At 44.0% G+C, this 25,489-nt stretch overlaps 1 protein-coding gene across 2 annotated transcripts in view; it reads left to right on the plus strand.

Moving 5' to 3' along the window:
* The window catches only part of gabrg3 (gamma-aminobutyric acid type A receptor subunit gamma3), an 81,391-nt gene that overhangs the window by 32,031 nt on the left and 23,871 nt on the right, over nucleotides 1-25,489 (plus strand). For both annotated transcript variants that reach the window (XM_030728264.1, XM_030728265.1), the window contains exon 4: nucleotides 22,134-22,354. In XM_030728264.1, the coding sequence (XP_030584124.1) occupies nucleotides 22,134-22,354 (221 nt within the window). The remainder of the gene's footprint in view (nucleotides 1-22,133; nucleotides 22,355-25,489) is intronic.

Raw genomic sequence — 25,489 nt, forward strand, 5'->3', positions numbered from 1 at the left:
TTTGTTTTTCAGTTGCACGAGAAACCGGACATGTGAGACTGAGACTGAGAGCCTCTGATTGTGTCTGAGGCAGTGACCGTCTCATGTCCTGTGTCTCCTGCAGCAGCAGGAGGCAGCTCCTCTTCCACCTCCTCTCACCTGTCCTCATGTCCTTTTTTAAAACGTTTACAACCATTTTAAAAATTCTTAAGCAAGTTACCACCAGATCAACCTGCACTGCAATACAGCTGCTACAGTCCTACGCATTGTTGAGTACAGTTTACCGGACCAAACAACAGTCACAGCTTACAGGCGCTGACTTATGTTGGACCTGCTAGAGGGTTGCTGTTGGGATTGGTTCATAGGATTAAGACAGGCTGGTCAGAGACAGGGTTGTTTTAGATGTCACATATGTCACCTTGCAGCCGGAAGGTTGCAGGTTCGAGCCCCTGTCCCTGTGCTGCGTTGTGTCTTTGGGCAAGACACTTAAACCACATTGCCTAACGGTAGTGCCGGTCTCTGGCTGCATAACCGCAGATGCTCATCTCTGGATGAGTGATCTGGAACGATCATTTCGTTGTGTGCCTTGTGCGCACAATGACAGTGAGTTGAATCTAACATCTAGATGTGTGAACATGTCTGCCCTTTAATAAATAATTATTTTTTGAGATCTGGAGCTATTCAAAGCACATTTGGGGCTCGAGCCCCAGACACAGAGAGCTAACGACACACCTGTCGACTACCCAATCAAGTAGCCTGAACCTAGCAGGCTTAGTTAGCAAGCTGCACACAGACGCCTGCTAATTATTGCTAAGTGTTACGTTCCCCCTAAGAAATCTAGGGGGCTCGGGGGAAGTAACATACGATTAAAAAGAGGAAAGCTCCACACACCTAAAATCAGCCCAACACTCCCCAAACTGCAGACACTACCTGTCCCGTTAAAGGGCTAAAAGCAGGAAATAGCGCTAAACGGACTCAACACCTCCCTCAAAGAAAACCCACTTCTCTGGATCCCCGGACCACGTCTGTTGTCGGCCAACAGATACCGTAAGCCACCCTCCCACCGGGAGTAACGCAACCCTCTCACGAGCACTTGTCCGCTGCTCCTGGCCCCTTCGCCACGCTTTTTCCTCTCCCCTTCCGCGTCTCGCATCCCCCTCTTTATACCAGGTGTCCCTAATTGGAAGTGGACACACCTTGAGTTTGGCCCAGGCTGGAGAGAGAGAGACGGTGATCCCACGCACACCAACACAACACGGCACACAGCCGTAACACTAAGTAACAGCCATTAGACTAGAATTTCACTCACAAACATGGTTCAGTTCAGTTACACTCGTTAGTGGAGGTGAACCCTTGCAGGCAGCTATAGCTACAGCCACCTGTGTCGGCACACCTGTCAATCAAAAAGGCCACACACACCGCATTTTAAATTTTATCGGTATAACTCCAGTATAAAACTTTATTTAAAAAAAGAGAACAGGCCATAAAATTGTTATTAAGGGAAAAGTGTCCATAGAGACCAAAACTTGGACAATTTTACATGGGAGCTTGTGGGGACTGAGCCTGCCTCATGTGGATGTTAGAGGAACTGCAGCTTTTGAGACTTTGATGTTGGCTTCATTTTTCAGCCTCGTGAATCAAACCCATCCCCATGTACACTGAAATGGAAGAAATGCTATGAGGTGCGATGATGCATATAAAGTCTTTTTTTTTAACCCTCTGAAATCCATTAAGAGTTTCATGATCACTCCCTGTGTGCTTCATTTGACTGTCAGTATTTATAGGGATGCACATAATTTACATATTCATAAAACTACTCTGATATAACCACACCCACCACTGCATCACAGCTATAGCATAAACCAGGCCCAGCTGTACTTTGAGCTAAATGCCGGTGTTGGCATGCTTCAGTTTGCATGTTTTCTAAAGCGTGCAGCTGCTTTGAGTTATTCGGCGTGGTTAAACCATCTCATATGTAACATGCATGTGTAAGTTGTTCCATCGTCAACGTTTCTGCTGGGTTTCAGTTGAACTGTCTTCACACACCCACATGAAGACTTTCCAAAGTCTAATCAGCAAAATTAGGTAAAAACCCCTCTGTGGTTGCACCATGGGTGCAGGGTGGGCTTTAACCTAGTCATCACTGTTGCCACCTGAGTGACTGTGTCACCGATGATGAATGCACAGAGCCTTTTAGTGACTTTATTTCTCAAAAAAAGAATTCTGTTGCAGCTGCAGACATCAGCTTTTTCCTTGAACCTGATCCAGCTCTCGAGCTTTGCTGCTTGTGCAAGCTGAAAGCCACTTTTGGTCAGAGTATCCGGAAAAAGAAAAAGCAGAGACTGCACAGACTTGTGTGACCCAGAAGAAAACAGCCAATAAATGAGCTTTGTTTTTATTTTTTTGGCTTTCTGGAGAATCATTTTGACATGCTTACTTCTGTGTCATAGATAAAAGCAGTTCCTGTGCTGATGCATCCTGTCATACACTGAATGTTTTATTGGTATTCAGACGTGTTCTCAATACACAAGCAAGTCTTTGAATTTATGTTCTGCAATATTTGGCTTGCATACTTGGTGCTGTAATTTGCCTGTGAATCACCTGTACTGCTTATAAAGTGCTAATAAGTGAGCCCCCCCCCCCCCCCGTGTGACGAGCAGGTCATGTAGTCGTTTGAGTTGTCACGCTTGCATTGTTTCTCATTATATGTCAGGGTGTCATGACTTCTCCAAGAGGCAGGAGGTGATAAATTCCATTCTGCAGAACCTCAGGAGACCGTTTTCACATGTCAGAGTGCACAGAGACTTTTCTGCACGCCTGTGGAGACATTTAAACTTTTTAGCAGAGGGCTTATTAACGTTCATTTACCCACATTGGTAATTTGACAAGAGGTTGGCAGTAGAGCTCCTGAATGGGTTTAGTCTGCAGGAGACTATGAAAACAGAACCTTTCATCCTGATTCTCACACATCTGCACTGATAAAATTCTGCTAAATTTCTTCTATCCAAGCATAGTTTATATGTGTAGTGGCATACAGCCGTGTGCCTTCAGATCCACAACCATCCAAACTCAATAGTTTAAACTCTATTTTTTAGCAAGTAATGGTAATTTTGTTTGCAGAACTTAAAAATAATCAACCAGAATTTCAGAAAGGTCACATGTTAGCAAAAAGAAACAAAAAAAAAGCAATCCTTGAAAGTCCCTAAATTTTATGACTGCATTTCTAAGTTTTTCTCTAGTGCTAAGATATCAGGTATTATCTTCTTGACATCATGCAGAGCAAAAAATCTTCCTAACTAAATTCCCAAATTAAAATTTGCCAAGAAGATTTTCTGGGATCTGACACTGAATACAGGTCAAATTTTAAAGTCGCATTAACTTTAATCTTTACAAGAAGCTTTTTTTTTTTTTCTTTTTAAATAACCCGTCCTGTCTGGCAGCTTTTGCCATCAGAAACGCTGATGTGCCAAACACATTTGCTTTTCCAGGACGAGCTCTATAAGCTCTGTCTAGGCTCCTCTATTTATTTATTCATTTTATTATTATTATTCACATATATACCGGTCCAATACAGCGATACCGGAGCTAACAGGTAGGGAAAATACAGGAAGCACTTAAATGTTTGTGTAACATTGATTAATAGTGCACTCACTAAAAGCTTGTTCATGTCGCTGGTAAAAACAGCTCTTTGTAGGCTGTTTATTGAATCTGCAGAGGAAATGCTACACCTGATAAATTGCCTGTCTTCTGAACCTGTCAGAAGGAAGAAAGTCCTCAACAGACAATATATTACATGTCATGTCCCTGCTGCTATTAAAAAGTGAGGACAGGACAAGGACTTCTACATGTAAGATTTAATTAAGGTACCAAAAGTTCACCCTGTCCTGCAAACACAATGAAGTTCTACTTTGAACAACTTTATTTAAAAGCTGACCTGTAATAACCGAAGAAGAGACTCCTCAAACATGCTCGACTGTGTCAGCAGATAACGACTAAAACTTCTTTACCAACTTTACAGGCAGACCATTCAGACACAGAGCGCATACTAACCATGTGTTTATAAATAATGCATTCGTTCATTATGTTATCATTTAATTATGTATTATTTGTATGTAATCCAGTGATTTTTAAAATGTGATGGTGAAACAAGTTAAGCTGCAGAAAATTACATATTTATCACTTCCTGCATCTGTATACACTGTATACACATACATAGTATGTAATGCTTTATTTAATTTATATTTAAGAGGTGATCATATTATTTCTCCAGATAAAACAAATCAGTCGTGTCTTCTTCACCTCACTGTGCTGCATTAAGATATAATGAGCTCCTAACTGCCCCCTTGAGTCCGGTGGGTGGAAATTACCAAGTGGCAATAATCAGTTGGTGAGAACTACAGTTCGCTTTTATCCTCCAGTGACCACAGCAGCAGAAATGAGCCCATTCCTCACTCAGACACAGGACTGCGCCCCTTTCATCAGTCTACCTGCACATTTAATTCCCAGTGACATTGGGTTTTGTGCCCAGTTTTGAGTTTTTGCATTGATATTTGGATTCCTGTGTTTATGACTCCCTTTTTTTATGTATCAGATATTTTCTGGTTGGTTTCTTTATGATTATATTCTCTGTTTAGTCTTTAGGTTTTCTAAGTTTTAGTTTTGCCACTTTTTGCAGTCTAGTTTCTGTTGTGATTAGAGTTACAGTTTATATTTAATTCCTTGAGTTTTAGCTTATCCTGCCTGCATCCCCCCCAGATCTTATTGTTAAGTCTCTGTGTTCCCTTGTTATGTAATGTCCTGTTTTATTTTGGTAGTCTTTTGTCTCTTGTATTTAGTTTTAACACCCCCACCCCCCCCACCCCCGTCTCATTATCATTGATTAGTTTCAGCTGTTTTCTGTTACCAGGTATTTCCCCTTCCCTTGAATGACCTCAGTGTGGTGCATGTATATAAGCCTCAGTTTCTTTTTGTCAGTTTGGTTGTGCTTCATGCCGGTTTGCCGGTGTGTGTAAGTGTAATTACAGCAATACCTCTCATGATTGAAATGCTGCTGTAAGAAATAAAGAAACCAGTCAGCATGGCTTTTTGGGCAAATAAAGGCTCAAAGTTACAGAAGAAGCAAATTACCAGGACCTGTAATTATAAAGCAGATTTTTTTTTATTTTTGACAGAAAATTATTTTATTTAAACTATAAACCTGCTCTTAAAACAGAAGACAATAGTAAAATATAATATAGTAAAAGAACCTCTGTCATGTAATGGTTTAATCTATTAGTGATGTCTTTCAGTAAGAAAACTGTAAAACTGACTGGACGTTTTAGTGAGTTGGTTCCAGCCCACGGGCCACATGTTTGACACCCCTTCTTTGCTCCCTTTATAGTTGAAGATATACGGGAGCATCCTTATGGAAGGAAAGAACCAGGAAGTAAAACCACAATGACACATGAGAAAAGTAACCTGTGCAGTAAACCTGGAAGTATCCAAAAGGCATAACCCTGAACATGTACACAGACGCAGGGAAACACAGACAGCACAGCGCTGCACAATAAAACCAACAGAAAACACTGACAGACTCCATGCTGAGTGTAAAACGACCACGGCCGTGTGGTTCAAAGTCTAAAATACAAGAGCAAAGGTGTTGGGAAAAGTGTCTAAACAGAGACTGGTTTCCAGAAAGCTGTTTAATTTGACAATAGTGACAGTGAAGAACATCAAGTAGGAGCCATGCTTGCACATTATGCTTATCTTTGTGATCATCAAGAAGTTGTCTTTATACTTGTGGGTCATGTATTGTCCAAGGAAACTTCCTGTAATCAAGAAATTCCTGCCAAACAAAAGCCAGTGCTGCTGTCCTCACCCTGAGCTTCCCACTCACAAGCTGTTTGTCATACACTGGACGACGAGAGAGAAACGCAGTACTTTTGCCAGCTCGTTTCCTGCTGCAGAAAGGAGCTGCTGGCACAGCTACTGTAACATCCTTGCTCGTGTGGTTTTCTTTAGCTCCCATCACAACATTAATTTGTAATATACCTGCATTTTTCAGCTACTGTAACTGTTTGGCTCACACCTGCTGGAATACAAAATAACCTTGATGATTTCTTATTCGAAGCTTAAAAAAATCTTTTTGCAGCTGATGAATAGATAGTCCAACAGCTGATGACTCAGATACAAAGAAGAAAAATCTTTCCCTTAATAGGGCGAAGAGAGTGTTTAGTTTTTTGTTTTTAACTTTGTGGCTGGGAAATGAAGTCATCAGCATGGAGGATCAAATAATGAGGCTCTTGGTAATGCCACACGGAATAGGTCTCTGTGGAATATTAATATTCTCCATGTGTAGTTCAATCAGTATTTAATGAACTCACAGAAATATCTTTCCTGTTTTTAGCACTTTCATGATACCTGTGTGTACAGAGGATCCTCTGTGTCTACTGTGAACACAGTATCTCTCCCAGTATCTGCAGAACTCGGATGCCTCCAACATAAAAGCTGCACAACTGACGCAAGGAAGCAGATTTTTCCAGGGGGAAGGAAGGAAGGACTCAGGGTGTTTAAGAGTTAGTTTGATTCAGCATTTGTCTCAAACATTAAATATATTCAGTGGCTGGACAAATACACTGCTCAAAAAAAAAAATTTAAAAATTAAAGGAACACTTTTTAATCAGAGTATAGCATCAAGTCAAATAAACTTCTGGGACACTGATCTGGGCACTTAAGTAGCAGTTTCAGCTGCTTGGGTGTTAGTGAAATTAACAACAGGTGCTGTGGAGAATGTTATGCATCCTCTAACATCTTTCTGCATGACCACATGGTGGTGGGTCAGTGATGGTCTGGGGAGGCATATCAGTGAAGGGACACACAGCTTAGGCAACAACACCCTGACTGCCATCAGGTATCAAGATGAAGTCCCTGGACCCACTGTCAGACCGTACGCTGGTGCATTGGGTCCTGGGTTCCTCCTGATGCACAACAGAGTATGCAGGCAGTTCTTGGAGGATGAAGGAATTGATACCACTGACTGGCCCCCGTACTCGCCTGACCTAAATCCAACAGAACACCTCTGGGAGATTTTGTTTTGGTCGGTCCAATACCACCAGATTGCTCCTCAGACTGTCCAGGAGCTCAGTGATGCCCTGGTCCAGATCTGGGAGGAGATCCCCCAGGACATCATCTGTCATCTCATTAGGATCCCCAATGTTCTCAGCAGATATACAAGCACATGGAGGCATACAAACTACTGAGTACCATTTTGAGTTGCTGCAATGAAATTTCAGCTAAATGTTCCAGCCTGCTGCATCATTTTTTCAATTTGATTTTCAGGGTGTCTTTGAATTCAGCCTCTGTAGTTTGATGATCTTCATTCCCATCAAACGATGTGGCATCCTTTCATTCCTAACACATTACCCAGTCCAGTCAGTATACATATCCAGAAGGATTTGCCCCCTTCCCCCCCAGTGTATTTGCAGATTTTAGCTGGACAGAGGTATTGGTTTCAGTGATACAGTTATGTGGGAAAGGCTGAGCACCTCTGAGGATGTCAGTCAGTACTTAGTAACTTTGCTTTGGCAGATATTTTCAGCTTCTGCTAGAGTTTTTCAAATCTCGTTCTGGCCCAGTGACGTCCTTGACATTATTGTATTTCACAAAGTGTCTCTCATCCATAGAATGAAGGATGTTCACTTTAGTCTCATATTTAACTTAGAGTTGTGACAAACTTTAAAGGTATTTTTATCTGAAAAAAACTTCAACAAAAATGCAATGTTCAAGGATCAAGAGAACCTTTTATTTATACACACACACACACACACACACACACACACACACACACACACACACACACACACACATATATATATATATATATATATATATATATATATATATATATATATAGAGAGAGAGAGAGAGAGAGAGAGAGAGAGAGAGAGAGAGAGAGAGAGATAGATAGTTCAGCATGGTATCGTGATAGGATGCATCCTGTCGTGAAAAGCTCTCGCTGCTAAATATTCCACAAGCCTTAAATCACCAAGCTCAATGCAAAGCGTTGGATGCAGTGGTGTAAAGCATGCCGCCACTGGACTTTAGAGCAGTGGAGACGTTTTTCTCTGGAGTGATGAATCAGACTTCTCCATCTGGCAATCCAATGGATGAGTCTGGATTTGGCAGTTGCCAGGAGACCGGTACTTATCTGACTGCATTGTGCAAAGTGCAAAGTTTGATTGAGGGGGGATTATGGTGTGGGGTTTTTCAGGAGTATGGCTTGACCCCTAATAATTCAGCATATCCAGACATTTTGGACAATTTAATGCTCCCATCTTTGTGGGAACAGTTTCGGAATGGCCCCTTCCTGTTCCCTGCTTTCTGAACACTAGAAAATGTCCATAAAGACATGGATGAATAAGTTTTGTGTGGAAGAACTTGACTGGCCTGCACAGAGTCCTGGCCTCAAACCCAATAGAACACCTTTGGGATGAATTAGAGCAGAGACTAAACTGGTTTTTTAGCATCACTCTGAGACAGAATGTTTCTAATTTTAGAGATATTGCACAAATGCAAGAAAGCAGTCCTATGTACAGTATTTGTTTAATATGTGCATTGAATAACATATTCTGGTCAAAAATGACTCCAAGATTCCTCACAGTGTTTCTGGAGACCAGTAATGCAAATCCAGAGTAAGTATCTGGTTAGACACCATGTTTCTAAGATTTGTAGACCCAAGTGCAGTAACCTCAGTTTCTTCTAAATTTAGAGCAGGAAATTAGAGGCCTGCAAGTTGGTAATCCCTGAACCAGATAGTGGATACCGGAGGTGAAGGGAGCCATCAAGCTAAGAAAGGAGTCCTATTGGGCTTGGTTAGCCCATGGGACTTCTGAGGCAGCTGACAGGTACTGGCAGGCCAAGCGGAATGTGGCTCGGGTGGTGGCTGAAGCAAAAACTTGGGTGTAGGATGAGTTTGGTGTGGCCATGGAAAGACTATCAGACAACCTCGAAGCAATTCTGGCAAACTGTCAGGCAACTCAGGAGGGGAAAGCAGTGCTCTACCCAGAGTATAGTGCAGGTGGGCCGCTGCTGACTTCAACTGAGGCCATAGTCAGGCAGTGGATGGAATACTTCGAGGACCTCCTTAATCCCACTGACACGCCTTCTGTAGCAGAAGCAGAGTCTGGGGTTGAGGGGGATTACTCACCCACCACTAGGGTTTAAACAACGCCTTGGTGGCAAGGCCCCTGGGGTGGATGTGGATAAGATTTGCCCCAAGTTCCCGAAGGCTCGGGATGTTGGAAAGGAGGGTCCATCCGTTAGTTGAACCTTGGATTCCAAATTTACAATATGGTTTTCGTCCAGGTTGTGGAACACGGGACCAGCTCTTCATCCTTTCGAGGATGTGCATGGGAGTTTGCCCATCCAGGTGTTTTGTGGACTTGGACAAGACATTCGACCATGTCCCTCGGGGTATCCTCTGGGGGGTGCTGCAGGAGTATGGGGTGTCTGGCCCGTTGTTGCAGGCCATTCAGTCCCTGTACAACCACAATGAGAGCTTGGTCCATATTGCCGCCAATAAGTTGGACTTGTTTAACTATTGGACAGAATCTCTAGGCACAGCCAAGTGGTGGAAGACTTCCACCGTGATGGCCTCAGAATCTCATTTCTGCTTTTTGCAGATGATGTGGTCCTGTAGGCTTCATCAGGTGGTGGCCTCCAGCTTGCAGTGGAAAGGTTCACAGCATGGTCATGAGCTCGCAAATACAAGCGGCAGAAATGAGCTTCCTCTGAAGGGTGGGCGCCTCTTGGGTGAGATGTTCCGGGCATATCCTACCAGGAGGAAGCCCTGGGGCAGACCCAGCCTGGGAACGCCTTGAGGTCCCCTCGGATGAGCTGTAGGAGGTGGCTGGGGAGAAGGAGGTCTGGGCTGCTATGTTTGTTGTATTAACCACACAGGGTTTGTGGATTTGATTATTGCTTGCTTTGCAGATGTCCCAGTAATGTTTGTGGGAAATGTTTCATCTACGGTGGAATGAATTGTGAATGAATGTAACTAATTATGCTTATGGAAAATGAAGATGAAGAGAAAAACTAACGTCTAGAAAAAAAGTCTGTTAAATCTGTTCAAAAGGCACACTTGTTGCAAGTATAGAGTTCTTTTTTTTGTTTGTTTTTTACATCAGTATAAAGGTGTGGATATGCAACACATCATTCCTGTGAATAAACTAGTGGATCATGTCTCCTGGGAACAAATGTATCGGTGAGGTATCTTCTGACCTCACCATCAGCAGTGTGGGTTCCCACAAACTGTCCTGTGCTGTGGTTGCTGCTGCTGACTCTAAAGGTTTCTGGGAGTTTGCAGCATCATCAGTTTTGTTTTCTACATTCTAACAGTCAAACAAACCTTGAAGCAGCAGGAAAGCCACCTGTCAAAACTATGGTGAAATGCACAAAGACCTCAATTAACCGTGGTCACATGATGTGGGTGTGTCAAAACACACTTCGAAGCAGCGTTTTGAAACATCTGCACTTCGTGAGCTCGACGCAGCATCGAAACAGCATTGAAGCATCCATATCAGGCGTTCCATTCCTACTAAACATGATGAGAATGAAGGACCACAGCACAAAGAACAACTAGTAACTAGTGGAAACCAGAGGGACAAAACCAGTATGAGCTGTGCAATTTGCCCAGTTTTATCACATGAATAGGTAGCCTAAATCCAAACTGTAGCTAACTGTGACTAAATGTGAATTATTAGGATTCCAGCCTTAGCATACTGTATCTGTGCACTAAAGTTTGCCTCCTTCTTACATGTGACCTTTTGCTGCCTTTAATAAGGCAGGAAAGGAGAGGGCCAAGATGACTCAAAGCACAGGACAGATACAGTATGTACTTTGTGCCGTTTTCTGCATAATCATTAAGTGCCAGCTTCACACTGCAGAGTGGGAGCTGTACACTTTGCCCTAGTTTATCATGCTTGATGCAGTGACCAGCGTTGAACTTCCATATAGGAAATGAAGAATACAAAAGGCTACAGACTTTAGCAAGAAGACATTTAGTTTAGGTAGGTAGTTAATTGTTAGCAATGAGCTTCAGTGAAACAAGGAGAGAAGAAGAATTGGAAAAAAGGAAGGAAAGGTATGGCTGATTTGTTCTTTTTCAAAGAATTACTTGTTCTTAAAGTACTTCTGTTCAGTTTCTGTGAGAGCTAAATTATAGATGTTATAGTCCCAGATTTTGATTTCACAGTAGTGTCAGGCACAGATGGTCACAAAATCTTTGAAATAATGTACATGAATACAAAAGGTTGAAATTTTTAGTTTCTATCTTGTGCTGCTGTTTGTTCCCTCATTTATTCTATTTACATATTTCTATATATTCTATTCTATATTCATATTCTGTTAGTGTGTCAGCACTACTGCTGGCTGTTAAACTCCAGTTAAAAGTCAAGCCTTGTTTACCATTCTATTGTTCAGTAATCATACCTGTCAACCCTCTCGTTTAAATTGTAAATAAAAGCAGATTTCTGACATTACAATTGATTTCAGTCAGTCTGAACTGATGAGCACAACTCATCTGTGAGCCGTCTCTTTGCAGCAAGGGAGTTAACTCATCTGTTTGCTAACTTTTTTGTTTTATTCCTATATAATATGAGGTTGCTGACCACCTATATCATTTTGAAGTTAAATCACCATCCTACAGCAAATACATCACAATTAATGGAAAATTTTCATTTTCAGATATGCAAGGTTCTGGCAGGATCTACCCAAATGTAGACTCAGAGGCAGGCAGGATAAGAAAAACGAGCTTTTTATTCAGGTCAAAGGAAAGAAATTCTTCCAGAAAGGGAAATCCAGAGTAAACATACAAAAAGCCAGATAAAGGACAAAAGGAAACTGAGGCTATATACATACAGAGACACGCCGAGGGCAAACAAGGGAAGGAGAAACACCTGAATAACAGAAAAACAGCTAAAACTAAGCAATGATAATGAGACAGGGCAATTAAAACTAAATGCAAGAGACAAAAATTACTACAATAAAACAGGAAGTCACTGACTAAACATAGAGACAGAAACTTGACAACAGGATACAAGATGACATAAGGGAGACGGGACTAAACACAAGAATCCAACAAAAACATCTCTAACACAAACCGAAAACAGAACACAAGGGAACAAAAGGCTACAAATCTTAAGGCTAAACACACATTTTAACAGCACTGTAGCTTTCACACAGTCATAATCATTCTTTCCACTACATACATACACAGACAACCTCCCACCCAACACGTTGGGTGGGAGGGTGTCTGTGAATGTTTGCCTGGGGTGGGGTCTGGCTAGTGGTTCAAGACTGGGTCGCTGCTTCCCCAGGTTGCCACTGGCTCTGCGCTGATACGGGTATCAGCGCACACTTTGTGTCCATGTAAAGTGTGCGACTGGTATATATGTATGTGCGCGTGTACAGTTGGGCCTGGGCCTGTGGCTTACTGAGCCTTGGCCCCTGTGGGACGTGTCACCCGGGAGTTACCCCTCCCTACTGCTCCCCACTTATCATTGCTATCTCCCCTGGGATGTGGGTGCCTTTGGGTCCCGGGGTGTGTGGCGTGTCTTGGCATAGCTGTTGGCCCGCTCCCTTGGGGGTTGTGGCCTGGTGGTGGCTCAGGTCTCTCCGGCAGGTGGGGACTCTGCCAGGGATTGGGTGGCTCTCAGGCACCTGGGGCCTCGGGGCCGCGTTCTCGGCTTGTGCTGGGGGGGACGGCCTGCGGGGACGTGGGCTGCTCATTGCCTCTGGCTCCCTGGGGCTCTTGCCTTTTGGCTGTGGGAGCTCTGTCTAGGGTCTCCCTCCATCCTCCTCTGGGTTGAGCTTGCGGATGTCATCGAGATGTGTGGCCGCAGGTCTCCTGGGTCTTTCCCTGTTTATGTATATATGTATACTGTTTATATATGTATACCTAGGTCTGTCCCCTTATTTGTTCTGCCCCCTTCTACTTCTCACTTCTCACTGGCAGTCATATTTTGTGGACAAAATGAATTAATAAAAGAAATGACAAGCATTAACAAGAGTAGCCTATAGAGAACTTATAGAGCTCTTTCTGTAAAAGTAAATATGTTAGGTACAATAATACATTTTGATCATGATTCCATTTGCAAAAACTGCCAGACATGACAAGCTTAATAAAAAAAAAGACTAAACACACAGAAAAATAATGACCCATATACAAAAAAAGAAACATGAATACTAAAGATAATAGAAAGTGAATTAGAACAAAATAAGCAGAGAAAAAACACGAATGTTGCCCAGACAGCAGAATCTACAAAAAACTCAAAATCCTGAGACCAAGACTCCAGGACTAGGACATTGTGTAGACAGCAATAGATTTGCCTTTTTTGCCATTTAATCACAGTTAACTACTGTATTATTACAAGCAAATTGCATGTTTCCAACCATAGACAACAAGTTATTATTTTAATGAAATTGTCCAGTTGGATTAGTTTGAAAATGTTTGGAACTTGCTGTCTACCATTGGATAAAGGTGTTCTTTGCATTTTGACAATATAAATCTGACTGCTTGAATCATAAAAATCATTACTGGGGTCAAGAACACCCTCTTATGCTGTAATTTATTTTAGTCTGTTTTTAAAGTCTTGCTCTTTGCTGTGAGTGGCCATCTCTAACTTTGGAATGGCTGCTTTGAGGACAGGGGTTGGAGTGTGTGATTGTCTCTCTGTGTTAGCCCTCTGTTGAAGTGGCGACCTGTCCGGGATGGATCCCGGCTCCCATTCAATGGCAGCTGTGACAGGTTCCCCCATGACCCCGAATTTGAAAAGTGGAATAAGATGGTTGGAAGTTTTATTCTGCCATCTGAATGACTTCATACATCAGTAGTACGATGAATATGCTTCATGCGATATCCTGGCTTTGCAGTTGTCAGTTAAATATGACATTTGGCTGGCCCATTGTATGTCTAGCACAATGCACATAACAGTGTTAAGAGGTATACTTTTTTTTAATTACATGCACTCACTTTGGGAGTTCTTTGTCTCGTGCTCTGTATTTAGTTTTACTTCCCTTTGTCTCATTGTTTTGATTCCGATCACCTGTATCTTGAGCGACAGCTGTGTTCTCGCTCCCTGATCACCTCATCTGTCTATTTAAACCCTCAGTCTGTTGGTTGTTGTGTTGTACTGGTTCCCTGGTCAGCGTTTCAGTTTTGGTTTTACTGATGGGCTCAGATCAGCCAGAATAAATAGCTCGTTTTTGTTTGCAATCTGCCGTCTTCTGTGTCTGCTTTTGGGTCTCCACTTCAACATATCTGATGTATTGTTACCATCACATTCAAAATGAGCTCATAGAAGTGTGTTTTCATCCCAACTTTTTTGGAATGAGCTTGTAATACACATGAACTGTGAGCAACACATACCATTAAAAAAAAAAAAACTGTAACTGCTTATAGATGCATAATCCCATGCACGGTAGAAGAGACAAAATTAATGTTTTATATTTGAAGTATTCTGCTGCATATGCAGAATGTGGTGATTAGATGTAGCCCACTCATTTGAACATAGTGTGGAACAAGATTATTTTATAAATTGTTTTGCATCTAAAAAAGTCATTAATAAAGATGTATTTACATAAGAGGACAGGAAGGTCAGTGGAAGATGCCCCTGAAAAGCTAAATCGCTGCACACGGTTCAGAGCAGAGGTGTCATCCTGCTTCACATTTCAGCTGTACATTCATTCCCGAGCCATTATTCAGCTCGGTGGCTGTCTCATTTGCATTCTGGTCATTTTAAACAATGGGTAAACTGTGGCAGAATAATTCCTCGATATTAAGCCACGTGCATGTTTTCAATAATGAGTAATATTCCCATTTGTCCACATGGTTTAAAAGCTGATGAGGAATTATTCCATTATGAGAGTAAATGTGGTCAGCGTGACCCAACTTAACTTCTGTCAGACAGGACAGAATGAGGAATGATGGGATAATATTTAACTTTCCCCACCGTGTCTCAAAAAGTAAATCTGCACTGGTTTATTTATTTATTCTCACATTTCTCCTTCTTCTTAATAAGAAAAAATGACATTTTCCATGTCTACCTCTCCAACCTGCAAACTGATTTTCAGAATATCTTTTGCTATCTACAGTTGCCAAAGACCTCAATGCTTAAAAGCTTTGTTTTTTAAAAAAAATATATTGCCTGTGTGTGCACTTCTGCATAGGCTCTTAAACACAGATGCAGCATGCAACTTTTAAACTAAGTGTAGCAACATGTTTAATCACAATTAACATGGTCACTTGCTCACAGGGGGTTGTTTGGACTCTTGAGGTTTTCTCTGTAATTATTGTAGGGTCTTTACCTTACAATATAAAGTGCCTTGAGGTGACTGTGATTTGGTGCTATATAAATAAAATTGAATTGAATTGAATAGTTTTAGGTAGTCATCATCGTTAGACTTTACCCAGGATTAGTGTCACCCTAAAGCTAGGTATGCACTGTGCGATGATAAAATCGTGGTGATATGTTTTTTTTTTTTCCAAATCAGTTGTCCCACTGTGTATCGCACAGTGAAAAGGTTCAAAGTTGGCTGTCATAACTGCCGCATGACCAAATACAGTGTCAGAAATTTTGTATGATATTCTCACAACATGTCTGGCCTGCATCCATTAACCAACCAATTGGAATGCAGCTTCAAATGAAGTATCTTTCAAATCAACATTGACGCTTGTTGAAAACCTAAAAATCCCAAATGGAAAAGATGGAGGTAATACATGCAATATAAAACGTTTGGCATTCCTTCTACGAACATAGTTTGAGTTGTGGCAGCAGAAGTTTGGTTGGTGTAATGTCTCATCCAGTCGTTACCATGTTACATGTGAAACAGTGTGCTTCAGTAGAAGCTGTGTAAAAGGGGATGGTGCAGCACATGAAACAAGCTAAGACAGCTTCCATTGTTTTGGATCCTCTGGAGTTCGGATGCCCAGCACTGTCAGGAGAGTTCACAGCTGGTCAAACTGAAGCCATCCATCCATCCATCCATTTTCTTCCGCTTATCCGGGGCCGGGTCGCGGGGGCAGAAGCCTAAGCAGAGAAGCCCAAGCTTCCCTCTCCCCAGCCACCTCCTCCAGCTCATCCGGAGGGACCCCAAGGCGTTCCCAGGCCAGCCGAGATACATAATCTCTCCAGCGTGTCCTGGGTCTACCACGGGGCCTCTTCCCGGTGGGACATGCCCGGAACACCTCACCCAGGAGGCGGCCAGGAGGCATCCTAATCAGATGCCCGAGCCACCTCAACTGGCTCCTTTCGATGTGGACGAGCAGCGGCTCTACTCTGAGCCCCTCCCGGATGGCCGCACTCCTCACCTTATCTCTAAGGGAGAGGCCAGCCACCCTTCGAAGGAAACTCATTTCTGCCGCTTGTATTCGCGATCTTATTCTTTCGGTCACTACCCAAAGCTCGTGACCATAGGTGAGGGTAGGAACGTAGATCGACCGGTAAATCGAGAGCTTCGCTTTTACGCTAAGCTCCCTCTTCACCACGACGGACCGGTGCAGCGTCCGCATCACTGCAGAAGCAGCCCCGATCCGCCTGTCGATCTCCCGTTCCCTTCGCCCATCACTCGTGAACAAGACCCCGAGATACTTAAACTCCTCCACTTGAGGCAAGAACTCGTTCCTGAGCCGGAGATGGCACTCCACCCTTTTCCGGCTGAGGACCATGGCCTCAGACTTAGAGGTGCTGATTCTCATGCCAGCCGCTTCACACTCGGCTGCGAACCGTTCCACTGCGAGCTGGAGGCCCCCCCCTGATGAAGCCAACAGAACCGCATCATCTGCAAAAAGCAGAGATGAGACTCTGAGGCCACCAAGGAAGAAGCCTTCCGCCACCTGGCTACGCCTAGAAATTCTGTCCATAAAAATTATGAACAGAATCGGTGACAAAGGGCAGCCCTGACGGAGTCCAACCCCCACAGGAAACAAATCCGACTTATTACCGGCTATACGGACCAAGCTCTCACTGTGGTTGTACAAGGACTGAATGGCCCGCAACAATGGGCCAGACACCCCATACTCCCGCAGAACCTCCCAAAGAACACCCCGAGGAACACGGTCGAATGCCTTCTCCAAGTCCACAAAGCACATGTAGACTGGTTGGGCAAACTCCCACGCACACTCGAATATCCTTGAGAGGATAAAGAGCTGGTCCAGCGTTCCACGACCAGGACGAAAACCGCATTGTTCCTCCTGAATCCGAGGTTCGACTAACGGACGCACCCTCCTTTCCAGCACCCTGGCATAGACCTTACCGGGGAGGCTGAGGAGTGTGATCCCCCGAAAGTTGGAGCACACCCTCCGGTCTCCCTTCTTAAAGATGGGGACCACCACCCCGGTCTGCCAATCCAATGGCACTGCCCCAGATCTCCACGCGATGTTGCAGAGGCGTGTCAACCAAGACAGCCCTACAACATCCAGAGCCTTCAGGAACTCAGGGCGAATCTCGTCCACCCCAGGGGCTCTGCCACCAAGGAGTTGTTTAACTACCTCAGTGACCTCACCCCCAGTGATGGTCAAGTCATCCCCCTCATCCCCAGACTCTGCTTCCACTACAGAAGGCGTGTCAGTGGGATTCAGAAGGTCCTCGAAGTATTCCTTCCACCGTCCGACTATAGCCTCAGTTGAAGTCAGCAGCACCCCCCCCGCACTATAAACAGTGTGAGTGAAGCACTGCTTTCCCCTCCTGAGTCGCCTGACGGTTTGCCAGAATCGCTTCGATGCCGTCCGAAAGTCTTTTTCCATAGCCTCACCAAACTCCTCCCACACCCGAGTTTTTGCTTTGGCCACTACCCGAGCTGCATTCCGCTTGGCCTGTCGATACCTGTCAGCTGCCTCCGGAGTCCCACAGGCTAACCAAGCCCGATAGGACTCTTTCTTCAGCTTGATGGCTCCCTTCACCTCCGGTGACCACCATCTGGTTCGGGGGTTACCACCACGACAGGCACCAACCACCTTGCAGCCACAGCTCTGAGCAGCAGCCTCAACAATGGAGGTGCGGAACATGGTCCATTCGGACTCAATGTCCTCAGCCTCCCTCGGAATGCTGTCGAAGTTCTGCCGGAGGTGGGAGTTGAAGATCTCCCGGACTGGGGCTTCTGCCAGGCGTTCCCAGCGCACCCTCACAATACGTTTAGGTGTGCCAGGTCTGTCCAGCATCTTCCCCCGCCACCTGATCCAACTCACCACCAGGTGGTGATCAGTTGACAGCTCAGCTCCTCTCTTCACCCGAGTGTCCAGAACATACGGCCGCAGATCTGACGATACGATTACAAAATCGATCATCGACCTGCGACCTAGGGTGTCCTGGTGCCATGTGCACTTATGGACATCCTTGTGTTCGAACACGGTGTTTGTTATGGACAAACTGTGGTTTGCACAGAAGTCCAATAACAAAACACCATTCGGGTTCAGATCGGGCAGGCCGTTCCTCCCAATCACGCCCCTCCAGGTCTCACTGTCATTGCCCACGTGAGCGTTGAAGTCTCCCAGCAAGACTATGGAGTCACCAGATGGAGCACTCTCCAGCACCCCACCCAGCAACTCCAAAAAGGGTGGGTACCCTGAACTGTCATTCGGCGCATAAGCGCAAACAACAGTCAGGACCCGTTCCCCAGCCCGAAGGCGCAGGGAAACTACCCTCTCGTCCACCGGTGAAAACTCCGACATACAGGCAGCAAGCCGGGGGGATACAAGAATACCCACCCCAGCTCGCCGCCTCTCACCGAGGGCAACTCCAGACTGGAACAGAGTCCAGCCCTTCTCCAGGAGACTGGTTCCAGAGCCCAGGCCATGCGTTGAGGTGAGCCCAACTATGTCTAGCTGGTATCTCTCAACCTCACGCACTAGCTCAGGCTCCTTCCCCACCAGAGAGGTGACATTCCATGTCCCAACAGCCAGTTTCGATAGCCGGGGATCGGTCCGCCAGGGCCTCCGCCCTCGGCCACCGCCCGACACACATTGCACCCGACCCCTACGACACCTCCTGCGGGTGGTGGGCCTGCAGGAGGGCGGGCCCATGTAACCTCTTCGGGCTGCGCCCGGCCAAGCACCACGGGCTAATGCCTGGCCACCAGACGCTCTCCCTCGAGCTCCCTCCCCAGGCCTGGCTCCAGGGTGGGGCCCCGGTAACCCTATCCCGGGCAGGGTAAACTGTTCCCTTGTTTTTTCACTCATAAGGGTCTTCTGAACCGCTCTTTGTCTGGACCCTCACCCAGGACCAGTTTGCCATGGGAGACCCTGCCAGGGGGACAAGCCCCCAGACAACATAGCTCCTGGGATCACTGGGACACACAAACCCCTCCACCACGATAAGGTGGCGATTCACGGAGGAGCAAACTGTCTAATCTCGGAAGCTAAGCAGGGTCGGGCCTGGTCAGTACTTGGATGGGAGACCTCCTGGGAATACCAGGTGCTGTAAGCTTGCTTACGGCCACACCACCCTGAACACGCCCGAACTCAAACTGAAGCCAGCACAAACGAAATACAGCCATTTACCTCAAATTTGCTAGTTTACCTGCACACGGTGTGGATGAGGTGTGTGGGGGTCTTTCCACAGGTGCTCGAGCCTAGTTGCAGAGATTTGCTCCCATTCAGCCACAGGAGCATTAATGAGGTCCAACTCTTCCAGTATACTGATAACCCTTGACTCTCATGTGGCATTCCAGTTAATCATAATGAAGGTCAATTATGATGGGAAAATCATTATTTTTTTGGATCTGTCTTTGTGTAGAGAGGCACATCAAACTGAGGAGGGTCATGTCTCAGACTGCTAGCACAAAGTTGGAAATACTGCCGTCACATGTTGTAGCTTTTTTTCTTATAAAAAGTAAAAACTAGCTTCTTATAGTAAAAGATGGAAATCCCATGTTCTGAATTCTATGTTGAATGAAATGATGGTGTGGAGTCCATTTGTACAGCACATCAGCACCTTTAAATTTAATGTGAGTATGTACAGTACCTCTACATCAGCAGCCTTAATATAGCTGCTCCTCTGAGGCATTTGAGGTGAAAGACCCATTTTCTTCACAGCAACACCTGCTGTAATGACTGGAAGCAGCTGTGAGCAGCAGGGAGGGGACGTGTGATCGATACTCCTTCAGCATAGTTAAAATTACCTCTAATGTGAAATTATACAAGAAGCTGAGAAGCTAGAAATGCTGATATGTAAGAGTTACCTCTCTCCTCCAGTCCGCAACTGACTGTTTCCAGATGTGATTGAGCTCATATTAAATCTAATTGTTTGATCTGCAACTCTTTTCTTTCACTGGTCATTAACTGCTGGATTTTTTTATTTATTTTCTTCAATCCCCTGAGTGCCACACAATTAAAGGTCATGAGCACCCAGTGGTTCTCTTGATTATGGACTTCCTTCTAATTGGTGAGCTATTCAAACTGGTGCAGAGACTGGGTAAAAGGTTAAATGCATCGCAGGCGGTGGCAGCAGAATAAAAAGATGTAGGTTGCTGGAGGAGGGCAGGCTATCATTAATTTCATTATGCTTCACTTCTTTGTCGGTATTGTTACCAGTGAGGACGGTAAGATCTCAACTGTTGCCGAGGAGAGTTTTAGCTTTGTGTATTAAAGTACGAGCACAACTAATCACGGCTCATCTGCACAATTTGTAACTTATGTTGTCACAACATGGACCTAATTTGCATTATCACCTACTGGTATGTTAGCAACTAGATACTGTATGTTCTGAATAACAGTTATGGAGCAAGTGTTTGCTTGATTAAATTGCATCTTACATGTAACTAATGTAGTAGTGATGTGTTTTTTTTTTAATCGCATGTCTTAAATAAAGCAGCAGATTTTAGATTTTCTAAACTGTGTACTGAATGGATATCTAAGCAGCATCTGCAGGCCAGGAAAACCTCCAGGAGCTCCGATGGTGCTGCTACCACAGTGTGCAGGATTTCATAGTAACGAGTCAAATCGTGCCTGCTTAGAAGAACAACACCAGGGTGAACAGACATTTACTCCTGAGCAGGAAGAAGCTTTTCACTGTTACTTTACACCTTCAGGTGCTAAAATCACCACAAATACCAGGAACTGTCGTATCAGGATTTTTGTTTTGTAAATTTAACATTTGGCATTATATTAGAAATTTATTTTGACCAAGAAGGAATAATGACTAAAAGATGAGCCTGATATCAAATCTAGGTAAAAGGAGATCTTTCATATGCTCTAACTTGTAACTTGTTCTGAGCAGACTCATATGAGCTCTAAAAGTTTACCCAGAATGCATTTGGTGACGTTTACTCCAGTGAATTATCAGAAGCAGCTCAAACATCCAGAGTACCATCGCTTGTTTCTGTTCCTCCACCTCTACATTAAACTGCTGCAGTTCATTCAGACTATGATAGATTGTGATACTCACAGCTGGTTAGAGGAAAAAATGACAACACATAATTTTGGCTTTAGATGTGAAAATGGGTTTGGTTGCAGTTTTAAATGTATTTTTGAGCCCTGAATATTTGGGTGGATTTTTTTTTTTTTTCAAATTTTACAGATTTTATAGTTTTTTTTTAAATATGGAATCGCCCCAGTGTTTTTATATAAATACTATATTGAGAGTTCAGTCTCCTCAGGAGTTCTACAGTAGTTAATGGGTTAGAGCCCATAGCTGGATCACTGGTGTGCCATCAGTCTGTCAATCAGCTGTCTGATTCTCATTTTCATCTAAAGCTCTTACAGCCTGAGGGACTTAACCTTTAGTTTTACATAGTTCACTTAAATGTAAAATATCATTGCTGTAAAAATTTGATAAAAAGTTGCACTGCAAACACCAGTGATGGATTAGGCAAATCTGTAAGAGGTGCCAGGTGTGTCTGTGCTCGACGAATGGCCCAGTGAGCAAGTAAGATGAGATGCTCCCTCTGGTGAAAGTGATGAATGATAGATGGCCTGGAGTGGTGTTTCTGCCACACATAATGATCCTATCACTGTCATTTAGAAGGAGAAAATCAATACTCTTGGTAAGCAGGTGAAATTGCTTCCTTTTTCTCTTCATAGCCTTAGACCAGAATTTGTATTGTCTGTTTTTTAATGGCTGGCATTAAATATAGCAAAAAAAAACAATAAAAAAATCACTTTTTTTTTTTTTTTTTTTTTTTAGGAATACCAAATTGACATCATCTTTGCCCAGACGTGGACCGACAGTCGCCTCAGATACAACAGCACAATGAAGATACTGACTCTGAACAGCAACATGGTTGGACTTATTTGGCTACCTGACACCATCTTCAGAAACTCCAAGAATGCAGATTCCCATTGGATTACAATGCCTAACCAGCTACTCAGGATATGGAACGATGGGAAGATACTTTATACCTTAAGGTAAAGGCAGAAATCAACACAGACATCTGGCTGTTTGTATTTTAGTGAAATGCCACAGAGTCAAAAGAGATGCAGAATTTTCCCTCAGACAAATATGCAGTCGCAGCCAACAGTCGTACAGTCTCGTGCTCTCAGCCTGTGATCAAAAGTATCGGAACAGAAAAACTAGATTAAAGTTAATAAGACTTAATATTTAGTTGCAAATCCTTTGCTTACAATAGCTGTGTCATGCCTGTGACCCACTGAGTTTGCATTCTTCTTCTGTGGTGCTTTTTCAGCTGTCACTGCAGCCTCTTTCAGTTGTTTGTTTTGGGGGGTTGCTCCCTTCAATCTCCTCTTTGGCAGCTAAAATGTTCTGGAGACTCGGCCAGTCTTAAACCTCCCACTTCCTGATGAACTCCTCTGTAGTTTTGGTGTGTTTGGGTCATTATCTTGCAGCATGATGAAGGATCTCCCAATCAGTTTGGTTGCATCTTTCTTTAAACTTACAGACAAAAATATTTCTGTAGATTTGAGTACTGCTGCCATCATGGTGACATCATCAGTGAAGATTCATGAACCCGTCCCAGAAGAAGCCATGCAGCCTAAACCATCTGTGTTTCACAGATGAGCTCGTATGTTTGGGATCTTGTGCAGATCCTTTCTTTCTCCAAACTTTATCCTCTCCATCACCATGATAACGGTTCATCTTTGTCTCATCAGTCCATCAAACTTTGTCCCAGAGTTTCTGAAACTTGTCTCTGAACTTCTTGGCAAATCCCAGCCTGGACTTCCTGTTCTTCTTGTTAATTAGTGGTTTGTATCTTCTGGTGAAGCTTCTGTGCTTTTGTTCACGAAGTCTTCTGTGAACAGTAGGTTGTGACACCTTCACTGCTGCTCTCTGGAGGTTGCTGCTGATCAGTAAGAGTTGTTTTTGGGTTTTATTTATCGTTTGAATAAATAATGTAACAGGACAAACCTGGGCAGCAAAACACACCTGTCAGTCACATGTTCCAATACTTTTGCTCACAAGAAGAATGGGTGGGTTCAGACAAAAGGTGCTGTCTTCTGAGCTGTGTATCAGATCCAGATGTAAATACCTGGAAATAAAAGCGTAGATTGTTGATCTTTTGTCTCATATTGATTCTTTTAAAATGTCAAACCCAAATATTTTCAGTCTACAGCAAAATAAAGGGATTGGCCTCACTTTTCAATACTTTTGGAGGGGTGTGCATTTCATTACAGATATTCTGTGTCAGAGCTTTTTGTTGGGCCACTCAAGGACAGCGACTTATCCTGAAGACACACACACACACACACACACACACACACACACACACACACACACACACACACACACACACACACACACTCTTTTGTGTTCTTTTGCCTGTGTGCTTCTCAGCACGACTGACTTGTACAGTATATGCATAAACTTGTATATGCATAAAATATGCATGAGGTGTGTCCATAAATAGCATATGGATACACGTAATTTTACATCTGCCATTTCTTTATTCTGTTTGTTTTAATGCAAGGCAGATAATCTGCCTCATCATTTGGCTGGTTATCACATACACAAACAATTGAAGTATATTATTTGTGACAAACAGATTTATTTGTGCTTAGGAATAAAATTTAGAAATTTGTGGTGTTGTTTTACTCTTGATACATATGGTCTCTAGCAGGGACTTTTTATTCTCACTGTAGAGCTGAGAAACCCAGACCTCCCTCTCCCCAGCCACCTCCTCCAGCTCATCCGGGGGGACCCCACGGTGTTCCCAGGCCAACCGAGAGATATAATCCCTCCAGTGTGTTCTGGGTCTGCCCCAGGGCCTCCTCTCCGTAGGACATGTCTGGAACAACTCACCCAAGAGGCGCCTAGGAGGCATCCTAGTCAGATGCCCGAACTACCTCACCTCACCTCAGTAACGGCTCTACTCTGAGCCCCTCTCAGATGACTGCACTGCTCAGCTATCTCTAAGGGAGAGGTCAGCCACCCTTTAGCGGAAGCTCATTTCTGCCTCTTGTATCCACAGTCTCGCTCTTTCAGTCACTACCCAAAGCTCGTGACCATAGGTGAGTGTTGGGATGAAGATCATCATGGATAGCTTCACCTTTACACTCAGCTCTCTCTTCACCACAAATGACCGATGGAGTGTCCGCATCACTGCAGCCGCAGCCCCAATCTCCTGCTGCCCTCTCCCCTCACTCATTAACAAGACCTGAGACCCTGAGTTCCCCTCCACTTCGGGCAACAACCTGTACCTGACCCAGAGTGGGCACTCCACCCTTTTCCGACTGAAAACCATGGCCTCAGAGATGCTAATTCTCATACCAGCTACTGTCTCCTCTTCGAGCTGTACCTGGCCAGGCCACACGGGCCAAAGCCTGGCCACCAGGTGCTCTCCCTTGAGCACCCTTCCCAGGCCTGGCTCCAGGGTGGGGCCCTGGTAACCTTATTCTGGGCAGGGTAAACTGTTCTCGTGGTGTCTCTGCCCTGCTCATTGAAAGCGCTCTTTGTCTGCCCCCTCACCCCTCAATTTGCCTTGGGAGACCCAACCAGGGGCAAAAGCCCCCAGACAATATAGCCTCTGGGATCACTGGGACACACGAACCCCTCCACCATGATAACGTGGCGATTCACAGTCTTATTTATTCCAAAAATTGCTTCAGTTTCAGTGTGCAAATTTTTAGGTGGGACTGGGTAGCTTATCACCAAATATCACATCCTTTCTCACGGGAAGCTAATGTTACTGTTCCTGCTGCTGATTTTGCTTGAGTTAGCACAAAGAGTGATCTGATGATTTTATTGCACTCATCGGGTTGAAACGGAACAACAATTCAAAACAAATGTCTTCTATCTGCATTTCATGCACATTTAAACACTGCGTGAAGATCCATTTTCCCCAGTCAAGAAAAATTACCTGCAAAAAAACTGCTTATTAATCCCCAGTGTAAATGTACGATTCCTGTTTTACAGTATTTTATTTCGTACAGTCACTTTGTTTAGTTATTACTGAGAGTTACTGAGTTTCTGACCCTGTGACATTCAATTCAATTCAATTTTATTTATATAGCGCCAAATCACAACAAACAGTCACCTCAAGGTGCTTTGTATTGTGGGTAAAGACCCTACAATAATACAGAGAAAAC

Source organism: Archocentrus centrarchus, chromosome 4 (genome assembly GCF_007364275.1).
Source record: "Archocentrus centrarchus isolate MPI-CPG fArcCen1 chromosome 4, fArcCen1, whole genome shotgun sequence".
In the NCBI taxonomy this organism is placed as follows: Eukaryota; Metazoa; Chordata; class Actinopteri; order Cichliformes; family Cichlidae; genus Archocentrus; species Archocentrus centrarchus.